Source organism: Triticum urartu, chromosome 3 (assembly GCF_003073215.2).
Source record: "Triticum urartu cultivar G1812 chromosome 3, Tu2.1, whole genome shotgun sequence".
In the NCBI taxonomy this organism is placed as follows: Eukaryota; Viridiplantae; Streptophyta; class Magnoliopsida; order Poales; family Poaceae; genus Triticum; species Triticum urartu.
This window is the reverse complement of record NC_053024.1, coordinates 718,657,870-718,670,268: the sequence shown is the minus strand read 5'-3', so window position 1 is coordinate 718,670,268 and position 12,399 is coordinate 718,657,870. Positions and strand designations below refer to the sequence as shown.

Sequence of the window (12,399 nt, the reverse complement as noted above, 5' to 3'; positions counted from 1 at the left end):
TCGTTATTCTGTAGTTGTGTGTTACTAGGCGTAATGAACACTGCACGACTAATACAGCCTAGGTAGCTCTTTTTTGTTGCATAGAGCCTAGGTAGCTAGCGTGAAATTTGCACGGGGCTGCAGCTGCACGTCGGCACGTCGGCTTTGCATGTACTCCTACTCCGTAACGGGAAGAAGCTATAGGTAGGAGCAATGCGTGCATGCTCAACTTTCCTCCACCGTGGACCGACCAGCACGCAAGCAAAGTGCTCAACTTTGGGTGACAGAGACCCCGTCCCGTTTGGAAGTGAAGAAGATAGCATTCACCGTGGAGATGGAGTCGGTTCACGCTTGACGGCATTGCGCAAAGTGATCGCTCAGCTCTCCACCACAGTCTATTCAGTGTGAAGATTTACCCGAAATATATGTGGTGGTGGATCGATCGCGTCTCGGATCCGTGCATGCATTTCGATCGGGTAACAAGCTGACAACGCGCTCGTTCGATTCGATTCCAAAGAGAAAAAGAGATGATGATGTCGTTGTGGTTACCGTCTACTTGTACTTGTACGGACGACTTGAGAGAGAGAGAGGACGCCAAGTCTCTGTTGAACGAACCACATCATCCTTTGCTTCGATGATGGCTGGGAGACCCTCGCTGGGCCGGGCCTGGGTGGCTGCGGCGTGCTCTCGCCACCGTGCTGGTGAGAGACGGGACACAAAGTGCCTTCTGCGGGTACGGACGCATTTGCACATACGTCCTCCACAGCCACGCCAAACTAGCTGTTCCAGTACACACATTCTCTTTCTTAATTATATATGAGCCAACATAATTTCATCAAATGTATAGAGCACCTTATCAAACACTACCAAAAATTACATCCACGCTCCAGATCATCAAACGACCACTACCGCCGGCCGAATGAGTCCGTTATCCCCGCTCCCCTACCAGCAACAACGGCGGAGATCAAGGCCGATTGTCAGGCGGGCCAAATAGAACTAAACAGTCCGCGGGATGATGTTCCAATGCCTAGGAGTAAAAGAAAATAGTGTACAAATGTCATAATGTTGGGCGGGCCACGACCCGTTCGGCCTTGCAGAAGCTCCGCCAGTGCCTACCAGCTTGGCCTTGCCGTTGACATCCAAGAATTTGCTTTGTTTTGAACATACGACATCTGATTTTTGTGCGTTTTTATTTCAAGCACCATTTCTTGCCCAAGAACATGAGGCATGTATGTAGTGAACCGGCGCATAATGTTCCCCACCCTGCCCTACCGCTGGTGTGAGTATAGTCAAGCCTAAGCTTGCACTTCGTTCGCATGGAAGCAACGATCAGTCAATGTATCAAATGTTAGAGCCACAACGGTTGTATACTTCGTTCTTTCTTAATAACTTGTGCTCGATGTGATTGTATACTTCTTTCTTTCTTAATAACTTGTATTCGCAAAAAAATAATTGTGCTCGATGTGATCTTTGATTGTTTTTTCCTTGTTTGGTATGTTTAAGCCCGATTTTGTACATAACAGTCGTTCGACATAGAACGCAAAACGGCTATCTTCTACGAATGATACGATAACACGGGCAGGAGAAAATCTCGAGAAAACATGGCTACAACTCAATAGAATCCTTTGTAGGCCAAGTTGGTACCGCGTTGGATCATGTCTTAAAAGTAGCCATTTCACGGACAAACTCATGTGGCATGGTGTTTCTTGAACCGAGTCTTAAAGCACCATGAAACATGGAGGAGGAGTGCTCAGAGGCCTCCGGAATCTTCGGAGAGATGAAAGATTATTTCCTAAACTTTCAAGCATTTCATCTTCGCTATGTAGGGTAGAGAGGCGAATGATGCAGCCCATCAAGGTGCTAGGGAAGCACTGGATTATTGAGTAGATCCGGTTGAAACTTTCGTTGTAATCCCTGCTCATTCGACATAAAAACAAAAAATCTCATCTCGCTGACGTTTGCTTGAAGAGAGTGGCATTTCAAAAGTGTTTTATTTTTTGCTGATAGTTTAGAGCGACATGCCATTTCCTAGGAGGATGGCAATTTCGAGCTCGGCATTGGTGCTCGCCAATGTGCGTTCAGGAAGGATATGTTTCAGTCGACTACGAAGACGTCTGTGACAATTTTCATCAACCTCGGAGAAAGTTAAGAGCAATGCATCTTCCAACACTCTGGATGTAATTTTTATTATTTTTAGTGTTCATTATACTATCATGATTGAAGATGAATAGATTAAAAGTTTTTTCCGGAAAAAAAAAAACACGGGGTTGGGCAAACGCTAGAAAAATAAGGCAAGCGGAGAGGAGAGGGGGCGGAGCAGAAGAAAAGGAAAAGCCGAGGGGCAAAATTGTACGCGACCACCACTCCTTCCTTTCTCGTCTCCCTCCTTCCATCCTTTCCTTCCGGCTCGCGCCTCCCTCCCAATCCCAAATCCCAAATCCCTTCCCGGCCGCCTCCTTCCTTCCTTCCGCCGCCGCAGCTCGATCCGACGCCGCGCCGGAGCCGCTCCCCTCCCAGTGCACGGAGGAGGCCGCGAGCCGCACGTCCGAGCCACCGACCCGCCCCGCGCCGCGCCTTATATGTAATGGACGCCGACGAGCCGCCAGAGCCCACAAAAACAAAGCGCGTCCGGCTCCCACCACCGCCGCTGCGCATCTAGCTAGGGTTTTCGGTGCCTTCTCCCTTCGCCTCCTCGTCGCCCGGCGAGTGGCCGCCCCACCATGGGCTGCGCGCCCTCGCACGACGCCTTCAAGGCCACCGCGGCCGCCGCGGCCAGGGAGACGCTGCGACGGGCCACGACGGGGGCCGCCGCTTCCTCGTCCTCCGCGTTCTCGCGGCGGCCGCGGGGCCCCGGGGCGGTGTGCCGGCAGCGGGTGGCGCTGATCCGGGCCGCGGCGGACAGGCGCTTCGCGCTGGCGGCGGCGCACGCGGCCTACTTCCGCTCGCTCGCCGCCGTGGGCGGCGCGCTGCGGCGCTTCGCGGCGGCCGCGCTCCTCCCCGCCCACCCCCGACCCCGCCGCCTCGCCCGTGCTCACCCTCCCGCCGTCCCCCGACCCCAAGCCGCAGCAGCCCGCCGTCGCCTCCTCCGCCGCCGCCGCGTCGAGCCTCCCGCCGTCCCCGGCCTCCTCCTCCTCCACCGTCTCGCCCTTCTCCCACTCCCTCTCCGACGACAACGACACCGCAGACTCCGACGACGACGAGCACCTCCACGCGCTCGACCACTCCCGGCGCGCCCGTCTCCGCGGGCACGCGCCGCCCCCGGCGACGACGCAGCAGCACCGCCACTACATGAGGAACTCCGCCACCGTGCCCACGGTGGTCTACGAGGACCCCTACGCCGAGTACGCCGAGGGCGCGGCCAGCTACGGCTACGGGCCCGCGTACACGTACGGCCCCTACGGCGAGCCGGTCTCGGAGGAGGCGAGGCCGCGCCGCGCGCCGCCCACGCCGCCGCCCCCGGAGGCCTCGCCGTGGGACTTCTTAGACATCTTCACGCCCACGCCCTATGACCAGTTCCCGGAGGACTACCCGCGCGGCATGCCCGGCGAGGCCGCCGACGGGAATCGGAATCTGCCCACCAGCAGCCCCAATTACGCCAATTACGCCGAGCTGAGGAGGATGGAGGGGATCCCGGAGCTTGAGGACGAGGCTGAGCTGGGGCCAGCAAAACCATCAACTTCAGCCGTGGTTGAAGATCAGAGTGTGAAGGGGAAGAGACCAGCTCCTGGTCCTACCACCAATGCCGGGCCCAAGGGCGAGTCCTCTGAGGCGAAGCCAAAGAGCAAGGGATCATCTGGTGCCAATGCCGAGGTGGATAAGCCGCTGTCAAGGAACGATTCGGTGCCGAGCAATGCCGGCTCCAGCTCGAACAGCAAGAAAGGGGGCAGGACCGATGCAGTGAGCTTGAAGGGTGCCAACTTTGGTGACATTGCTGGCGGCAACTCCTCCGATAAGAAGAAGAAGACGGATGTGCCATTTGGTGAGAATGGTGGCGACATTGTTGGCGGCAGCTCCAATGGGAAGAAGAAGGGTGCTGCGACTGATGAGGCCGTGTCGATTGTCGGTGCAGATGGCGCTGGGGGAAGCCACGGCAAGTCAGTGCAGTCGGCCATGACATTGAACAGCGAGTCCTTCTCGCCATTGCACAATGGGGAGAGAGATGTCGTGGAGGCGATGGAGGAGGTCAAGGAGCGATTCGAGGAGGCGCTGCATTGCGGCGATGAGGTCTCCAGGATGCTCGAGGTGGGGAAGGTGCCTCACCGGACGGCGCCTAAAGTTCTTAGATGTGGGTAATGGAAATGTTTTATTGGAGCAACACATGTCTGAAATTTTGTTACATGGGCAAGTACATTGAAAGGTGACTGACATATTATGTTGTTTCTGCAGATTTCTCTTCCAGGGTGATGGAGCCTATGTCGCTTAGTGTGCCGTCCTCTTCTTACTGCGTTCCAAAGCGGGAAAGGTGCTCAAGGTTGCCGAGCGCTTCAGCTTCATCGGCCAATGGTAGAGAAAATCACAACGGAAGCCTCTGTTCAACCCTGGAGAAGCTCTGTGTATGGGAAAAGAAGCTATATCAGGAGGTTAAGGTAAGCACATTTGAGGCCACATCAACAAGCTACAAGTGCCCATTCATATTATCTCTTTATTTACTGCCCAAATATGTGTTGAAAAAGGTTAGGTGATTGTTCTAGGATGAAGAGAAGCTGAGGGCTCTGTATGAAAAGAAGTACAACAGGCTGAAGTCACTAGACGAACAAGGGGCAGAGCCGGATGCGATAGAGACAGCCAGATCGTCGGTGCGGGACTTGCGGTCGAAGATCACCATCAACATCAAAACAGCCAAGGCCTTCTCGTCGAAGATCGAGAAGATTCGGGACGAGGAACTGTACCCTCAACTTGTTGATCTTATTCAAGGGTATGATGAAGCTCTCTTCCTGGTTCCAGTTGTTGTTCCACAACTTCATTGTCTGACAGAACAAAACCTTTAAACTGACCACGCGCATTGCTGCTCTTGTTTTTTGTTCAATCAAACACAGATTGCGAAGGATGTGGAAGGCAGTTCTGGAATGCCATGAGAAGCAGCTGTCGGCCATAAGGGACAGCAGGCTGCACCTGCTCAAGGCGAGGACCGTGAGCCAGTCCGCCGCCGCCACATTGGCCACGCTGGAGCTGGAGAGGGAGCTCACGAAATGGTACCGCTGCTTCAACAAGTGGACCAGCTCGCAGAGGTCTTATGTGGAGGCACTGAATGGATGGCTGAGGAGATGGTTCCCCGAGGTGCCGGACGAGCAAGACGCGCCAGACGGCGCCCCGCCTTTCTCCCCGGGCAAGCTCGGCGCGCGGCCGATATTCGTCGTGTCGAACGACTGGTTCCGGGCCATCGATCTGGTGCCCAAGAGCGACGCGCTGAAGTCGATCGACTACTTCTACAAGCTAGTCCACGAGCTCAGGAAGAGGCAGGAGGACGAGGACCGGCAGAAGAGGAAGGTCGACCACGCCTCCAGGGACTACAACAAAAGGCGGGAGGCCCTGCAGCGAGAGCTCGGCCCAGGCACCGGCACCGACATGGTCGCGCTCCCGGAGAACAGTGGTGATCACACCGTTGATCTGCACAAGATGAGGAGGAAACTGGACAACGAGATGGCCAAGCACGACGAGGTGGTGAGGCATGTCCATTTTGCGGCCTCGGCCACTCTGCCGGTCGGCTTCGTCCCCGCGCTGGAGCAGATCGTCGGCTTCTTCCATGGCAACCTGCAGGTCTACGCGCGCATCAGGACCAATGGCGCTGGAGCTCGCGGGCCGCCTACAGATGATGGATCTGAATCTGAGGTTCGTCGTCGGCCACATCTTGGCTGATGGCATGTTTTTGCAGAGGGTTTTGTGACTCGAGGTGGTAGAGGAGGGGGTAGTGCTGGAGATTTTTGTGTGTACATAGATCATTGGTCCATTCTGGGGTTTAGGCCTTAGTTCCTACGAACGATTATGGTGGTAGATTAGATAGAATGTTGGTGTTTTGCAGAGGTTTTTACTGATGGTGCCTGACTTACCCATTGCTCAGTAGAGGGGAGCTGCAAATGTTTCAGTGATGCTCCAATTAATACATGTAATCGTTACATGATACTTCATCAACTTACTAATCGATCTTCATTTCAGCAATGTGTTTTGAGAGAGTTAACAGTTCACATTGTGTGACTAAGATTGCGCTACTTCGCATTATGTTTTTCTAACTGTGAATTCTAATGACAGCTCCCTTGAAACATAAACGGCATGGCTTCATTGCATCATTCCAGGATCTGAAAAACACAAATGTGTATATGTACACAAAAAACAGCGAGCATCGGTTCATCGTCGTCGCCTTTTCTTTACATTCGTGCCTATACTGACCCCTAAGCGCAAGGGCGCAACAGACCCTCTATGGTCTCCTCACTGGACCCAACATTCCGAATAAGCTTCAGTCATCCACATGCCTGAAACTGAACTGTGGCAGCACCACCAACCGCTCCGTCAGGCCATCGAAAAGAGGTAGATGTCCAGGTATAGCACATGCATTCTCAGCATCTCCTGAACAATTCTGCTGCGTTCCAGCTACATCCCCGCGAGATTCTATTTCATGTGGCACACTGCCCCGCGAACCGCAACTTCTATTGTGAGGGTCGCTGTTCGGTTACCTGTAGCAGTCACAGCCAGGGGTGTGTGCAGTTACGCGGTGCTGGCATGAACCACCTCGTCTGAAGAATCATCCGCCTTGGCTTTGGCATTGGCCCTGGCCGCGGCGACGGACCTCATCATTTCTTGCTGTCGCTTGTACTCCGCCGCGCGGCGGGTGCTTTCCATCGAGATGAGGAGAACCGTCATGTCAGCTGGGCTCACGCCACCGATCCTGCCAGCCTGGCCTAACGTTTGTGGCCTTACCTGCAGATGCATCATCAAAAAATGAGTTGTATCGGACACAATCGTAAAACTGGCGTGCCTTGCTTATAATAGTACAGCACTGCAGTTGACAGGTTTTAACCACTTGGTTCGGTGTGTGTGTGCATGACAGAGAAGTTCAGGCAGGATGTGGTCGAGCAGATCAAATTTGTAGCGCTGAAATCTTTGGGAAATGTTGGGCAAGGAAGGCGTCTTAAGATTCTCACACCTATGATTTTATCACAGAAGACTGAAGTGCACGCAACATGTGTGTTGTTGCTAAATTAAGGACTGAATAGTGCATGCCCCTGGGTTATTATTGGCAGGTTATCCTATCTAAGGCTCTTGAACATACTCTAAATGCCACTCCAGAAAAAGCAAATATACTGTAGAAGCAGATGCTTCTCATACCTTGGAAAGTTTCTCACGAGCTTCAAGGGATAGATTTAGCATCGAGTGGTAATCCAAGTCTTCGGGAAGTTTCCGGTGTTCCTGGTTTATAATCTGAAGAGGAAAACAATTATTAGGGGTCAGCAGGTTTTTCAAGTAGTAGCAATAATGACGGATTGAAAAACTGAACCTAGCAAAGTCAATGGAGTTGGTCTTTTTCTTAAGAAAAGCAAGAATAAAAAATTTAAAACCTCGACATTCTTTATTCCAATGGAGAAAGGTGCAGAATCAGCTACAGCTACAAAAGAGCTAAAAACAAGTTCCTCAACAGAGAAAAAGAACATGCATAGCACAACAGATACTTGCACAACAATCTCACTGCCAGACTTTTTAAACATGTACTGTATTTACCATTTCTCTTGCACTTGAAAGAAGCTCCCTTGCATATTTAATTCAGAACAAAATGACATGACCATAAGCAAATTACCTGTTGTAATTGACTCTGCTGTCGTGCTATGAAACCTTCGTACTTGATATCAATCTCCACGCAGTCTTTCTCAATTGGAGATAAATGCTCATTTCCATATCCGTGCTTGTCCAGAAGTTTATACTGTACATGTGGCTTTTTCAGTATGGCTTCAAGTGTCGATGACTCCTTTACAGGTTGGTTTGATACTGCAGTAACTTCAGCAGCAAATTCAACTCCTGCAAACGAATACTTGATTATAGAACCAGAAACCATGCTTGTAAATACACAGAGAGAACAGACCTTAACAATAATATAATATTTCTGAAGTCCACATAAAATATGTGGCAATTCAGTTTCGAAAGTATATAAAGCTTACCCGACACTCTTGTATGCTTCAATCGTTCTTTTTCTTCTTTAATGCGAGCTTGCTTTGACTTATAAAGCTCCCAGCGTCTATCATCTATTAAACCAATCTCTCTCCCGAAAGGGGTTAACCGACTATCAGCATTATCGGATCGAAATAGTAGACGGTGCTCTGAACGACTGAATGTACACAAGTGCCAACAACAAAAATTATCAGTCAAACTGCGATTCAAAGAGTCGTTAGATTAACAAAATGGGAGGTTCATTGATTCCTTCTAATGGACAATAATAGACAACATAAAACATCACAGCATGCTGTCAGTAAAGTTCTTCTGGCTTGTTCCTTCAAAAAACAAGTGATTGTAATTATGGCTCTAATTTTTCTTCATAATGAATGAGCAGTGCTCATGCCGAGTTTCTCGGAAATCGATAACATCGTTCGAGCATAGTTTTGTAACATTTGTCTAATCTTATGCTCTGCATTTAACTAGCCCTTTCTGATACAGTCCTTGGCGAGAATCATGATTGTTACTCTATGGTGAACGAAACTTGCCATTACATTCCTTGGAACACAAGGATTTGCCACTTCATATCTAATTGGCACGTGGCGCGTGTTCGTGAGATACAATTTGCAAATCCATGAATGCCAACAGATTGAGTGGCACACCCTAAAAGTTGGCATGCAGCCTTGTAGAATTATACAGATTCTAATATTCACTGTTAAATACAAATACTATGTATTCACTGTTAAATACAAATACTATGTCACATTGCTTTGTCTTAATATATATGAGCCTGCAACTATGCTTTTTCCATCAGACCATTTAAGCATTAATACCAAGAGCTGTTGTATTGATAACCCATACCTTGTTAACATGCGGTAAGGCTCCCTAAGATCTTTTGTAACAAGATCGTCAATCAGAGTCCCAATGTAACTGCTTTCCCTCTCAAGAACAATTAGTGGCTTTCCATCAGAATGTCTAGCTGCATTGATTCCTGAAACTATGCCCTGTAATAAAAGTGAGCAAGATTAGGATCCAGAAAATCAGGTCCAATTAACCATATGTCCTGAAATGGGCATATCAGAAGCAATGAACACACCTGAGCTGCAGCTTCTTCATATCCTGTTGTTCCATTAATCTGACCAGAGAAGAATAAGCCCTCAAACCTTTTTGTCATAAGCGATCTTGAGCACTGATAAGCAGGCAAGTAATCATATTCAACAGCATAAGCTGGCCTTAGCATCACACAGTTCTCCAGTCCTGGTAGTGTTCTCACAAGTGGTAATTGCAATCTCTCAGGAAGACCAGTGGAAAAGCCCTGTATGAGGTGTACAAATGGTCTAAGTTGTAGATTTTGAGTAACACAATGATGCAGAAAATATCGTTTTTACACAAAAATTACATAGATAAGAACAAGTGATACCAAATCTCAGACTGAAAACAATTGGTGAAAAAGGAAAAATATGCAGAATTGAGCGGCAGAGAGAGACCTGTAGATATAGCTCAGGGACATCTCTACCCTCCGGTTCAAGAAACACCTGATGAGATTCTTTATCTTTGAACCTTACAATCTGCAACAAACAAATATACGGTTATTTTTCGGAATGTGATCGGCAAAAAAAGTTAGTCTACATAGGGAAACTAATTTTTCTTTCCATGATCTTTTCAAGTTTAGGTCGATTACACATAATAGGTCAAAACATAATCTTTTGCCGAACAAAGTCGCAGACCAAAATGTCCATGATATAATACCTTGTCTTCAATTGCTGGGCAGTACCTTGGTCCCTTTGCTTCAACCCAGCCACCATATGTTGGTGTTTCATCCAAGTTGTCTGTAACAATCTGGTGTGTCTCTTTTGTAGTTCGCGTTAAATAGCAGCACATTTGTTCCCTCTCAACGTGAAATTCAGGATCAAAACTAAACCAGCCTACCTGTTTCAAGAGGCACCATCAATGCAGATAACCAAGAGAATATAATCACAAGAAAAAAAAATCACATGTTCTACACACCTCTTCATCACCATGCTGGGCTTCCAATCTAAAAAAGTCAACTGTTCTTCGATCAATTCGTGGTGGCGTGCCAGTTTTTAGACGGTCAGTTTCAAAACCCAGATGTTGCAAGTTTTCAGTAAGTCCCTGAGAAGCTGACTCTCCAGCTCGCCCTGCAGGCATTGATGCCCTACCAACCCAAATCTTACCACTCATAAATGTCCCGGTAGTAAGTACAACAGATGGTGCGTAAAAGTCCATGCCGAAGAAAGTGCGAACACCCTCAACACTATCATTCTTGCCTATCATAACTTCTGTAGCCATTGCCTCTCTAATGAAAAGATTTTGTGTGCTGAAAATAGTATGTGCAGCAATAAGTAGCATGAAAGATACCAGACTAATAAATATGCCGGCAACAACAACAAATATATAGATTAGATGTCATAATAGCCTTCACATTGTTTTTTTTTCAGTTGATAGGGAGAAAAATCTGCATTAACCTTTACGAATCTGGGACTCAATATGCAGGAAAAAATATTCATGTAGCCAAATAGTACTACTTACAGAGTCTTTGGTCAGGAGTAACACTACGACATGCCAAATTAGTGAAGTCGGTATGTTTTGTAGCTTAAATAATAGTGACATCGTGATTCCGTCAGAGCCACCTAAGAATATATGATACATGAGGTTTTTTAGTATATACTGACCTTTCTACAACTTTCCTCATCTCCATTGCATACTCCCTCTTATCAGTCTGAGCACGCAGTGCACGGACAGCAGGGCCTTTTGAGCTGTTCAGCACACGCTTTTGCAAATAGCACCTATCAGAAGAAAAGGTAATGAGTATACACCAAAAGATCTCTGTTGATTTGGTAGCATTGCAAGTTTCTCTCAGGCCAAACACCCCATCCACAAGCGCAACAGACATGAAATGATTTGACTGTATAAACAAGAGCAGATTTAACTTCCTACCTATCTGCAATCTTTCCAATATCACCGCCAAGGGCATCTACCTCATGGACAAGTTGAGACTTTGCAGGGCCACCCACGGCGGGATTACAAGGCTGTATATAACATAGCAAAGAGAGGGGAAAAAAAACGAGTCAGCACAGCTGCGCTTTGAGTCCGTGCAACATCACAAAACTGATATACACTAACATATCACAGTATTGCACATTATTCAACTCTTGCAGCACATGGTTTAATGGCTCGATTCTGGGTGTACAGAACTTGATTACAGACTTCAAATACATGGCAAGGATTCGACGCAGGGACGGAGGCATCGGTGTCAGCTGACACCAATGCTTTCTCGTGTTGCTCTTAGGGCTGCCACCAATGCATCTCAGTTTTGGCACCGGCCATTAGCATACTATGCTGAGATTACTGCACTGTGACGTATGGTAACCCAGTGAACATTACTCCTGGCTTGCTCGCATCCATCCATTTAGCGCATGAACTCAGTTGCAAATTTGCCAATCAAAATGATATGCCACTACACTACTGCAGAAACCTAAACTGAAAACCGTAACAGAGCTCGGCTGAGACCTGCCAGGCGATCCGGTCGATGTTGAGGGTGAGGAGGAGGGTGCGGGCGCCGAGGCGGGCGGACGCGAGCGCGGCCTCGCAGCCGGCGTGCCCCCCTCCGACCACTATGACGTCGTACCGCTCCCGCAGCGACTCCACCCTTCCTCCTCCTGTGGGGGAGGTGGAGGCGGCGGCGGCGGTGGAGAGGCGGGGGGGGGGGGGGGGGGGGCGCGGGGGGGGGGGGGGGGGGGGGGGGGGGAGGGGGGCGGAGGGGAGGAACGACGAGAGGCCCGCGGCGGCGGCGGCCGGCGGGCGGAGGCGGAGCAGCATCGCCGGAGACGGTGAGGGGGAGGAGGGACCTCTCTGCGCTCTGCTCTGCTCTTCTCGCGGCTGTGGCTCTCGCTCGGGATGGAGATTGAAAAGGGGATCTTGCAAAAAGGACCCTCAAAACATGGGGGTCTAGCAAATTCATCCTACATCATTTAACTTTTATACGTATTTAAGTAAATATGCATGAATACACAATCAATAGCTGCTTCCTTCTTATTTTTTTGGAAAAAGGATTGCATGGTTTGTACTTGAAACGAAAATCCAAATAGCGTCAGTGCTTTTCCAAATCAAATTTCGTTAATCGACGCAATCAGAACATGACTGACTGAGTGAACATCTGATTCAAGTCTTTGAACATGATCTGAACATCTCTGAAACAATTTTCTTTAAGAACATTTGAAAAATAAACTTGCTTTGCTTCTTTAGTCCTCAAAAGCACTTCAT

General features: G+C 49.1%; 2 protein-coding genes across 3 annotated transcripts; one reads left to right on the top strand and one right to left on the bottom strand.

The window, feature by feature from the left end:
- The first annotated feature begins 3,067 nt into the window (after window positions 1–3,067).
- LOC125546180 (protein ALTERED PHOSPHATE STARVATION RESPONSE 1-like) lies at window positions 3,068–6,135 on the top strand. Of its 2 annotated transcripts, XM_048710354.1 has the most exons (5): window positions 3,068–3,958; window positions 4,049–4,264; window positions 4,366–4,565; window positions 4,671–4,894; window positions 5,016–6,135. In XM_048710354.1, exons 1-5 carry the CDS (start codon window positions 3,268–3,270, stop codon window positions 5,833–5,835), a joined length of 2,151 nt encoding a protein of 716 aa, XP_048566311.1. In that variant the 5' UTR covers window positions 3,068–3,267; the 3' UTR covers window positions 5,836–6,135. The 2 variants fall into 2 exon arrangements, with proteins under 2 accessions (XP_048566311.1, XP_048566310.1); XM_048710353.1 differs by having other exon boundaries at window positions 3,069–4,264.
- A 95-nt stretch (window positions 6,136–6,230) lies between these two features.
- On the bottom strand, window positions 6,231–12,030 carry LOC125546181 (tRNA uridine 5-carboxymethylaminomethyl modification enzyme MnmG). The gene is made up of 12 exons (XM_048710355.1): window positions 11,647–12,030; window positions 11,074–11,165; window positions 10,809–10,922; window positions 10,123–10,453; window positions 9,865–10,044; window positions 9,603–9,683; window positions 9,212–9,430; window positions 8,977–9,119; window positions 8,124–8,290; window positions 7,766–7,983; window positions 7,300–7,392; window positions 6,231–6,891 (listed from the first exon to the last, which is right to left on the bottom strand). The coding sequence occupies exons 1-12, from the start codon at window positions 11,953–11,955 to the stop codon at window positions 6,679–6,681; spliced, it is 2,160 nt and encodes a 719-aa protein (XP_048566312.1). The 5' UTR covers window positions 11,956–12,030; the 3' UTR covers window positions 6,231–6,678.
- Between the last annotated feature and the right edge of the window lie 369 nt (window positions 12,031–12,399).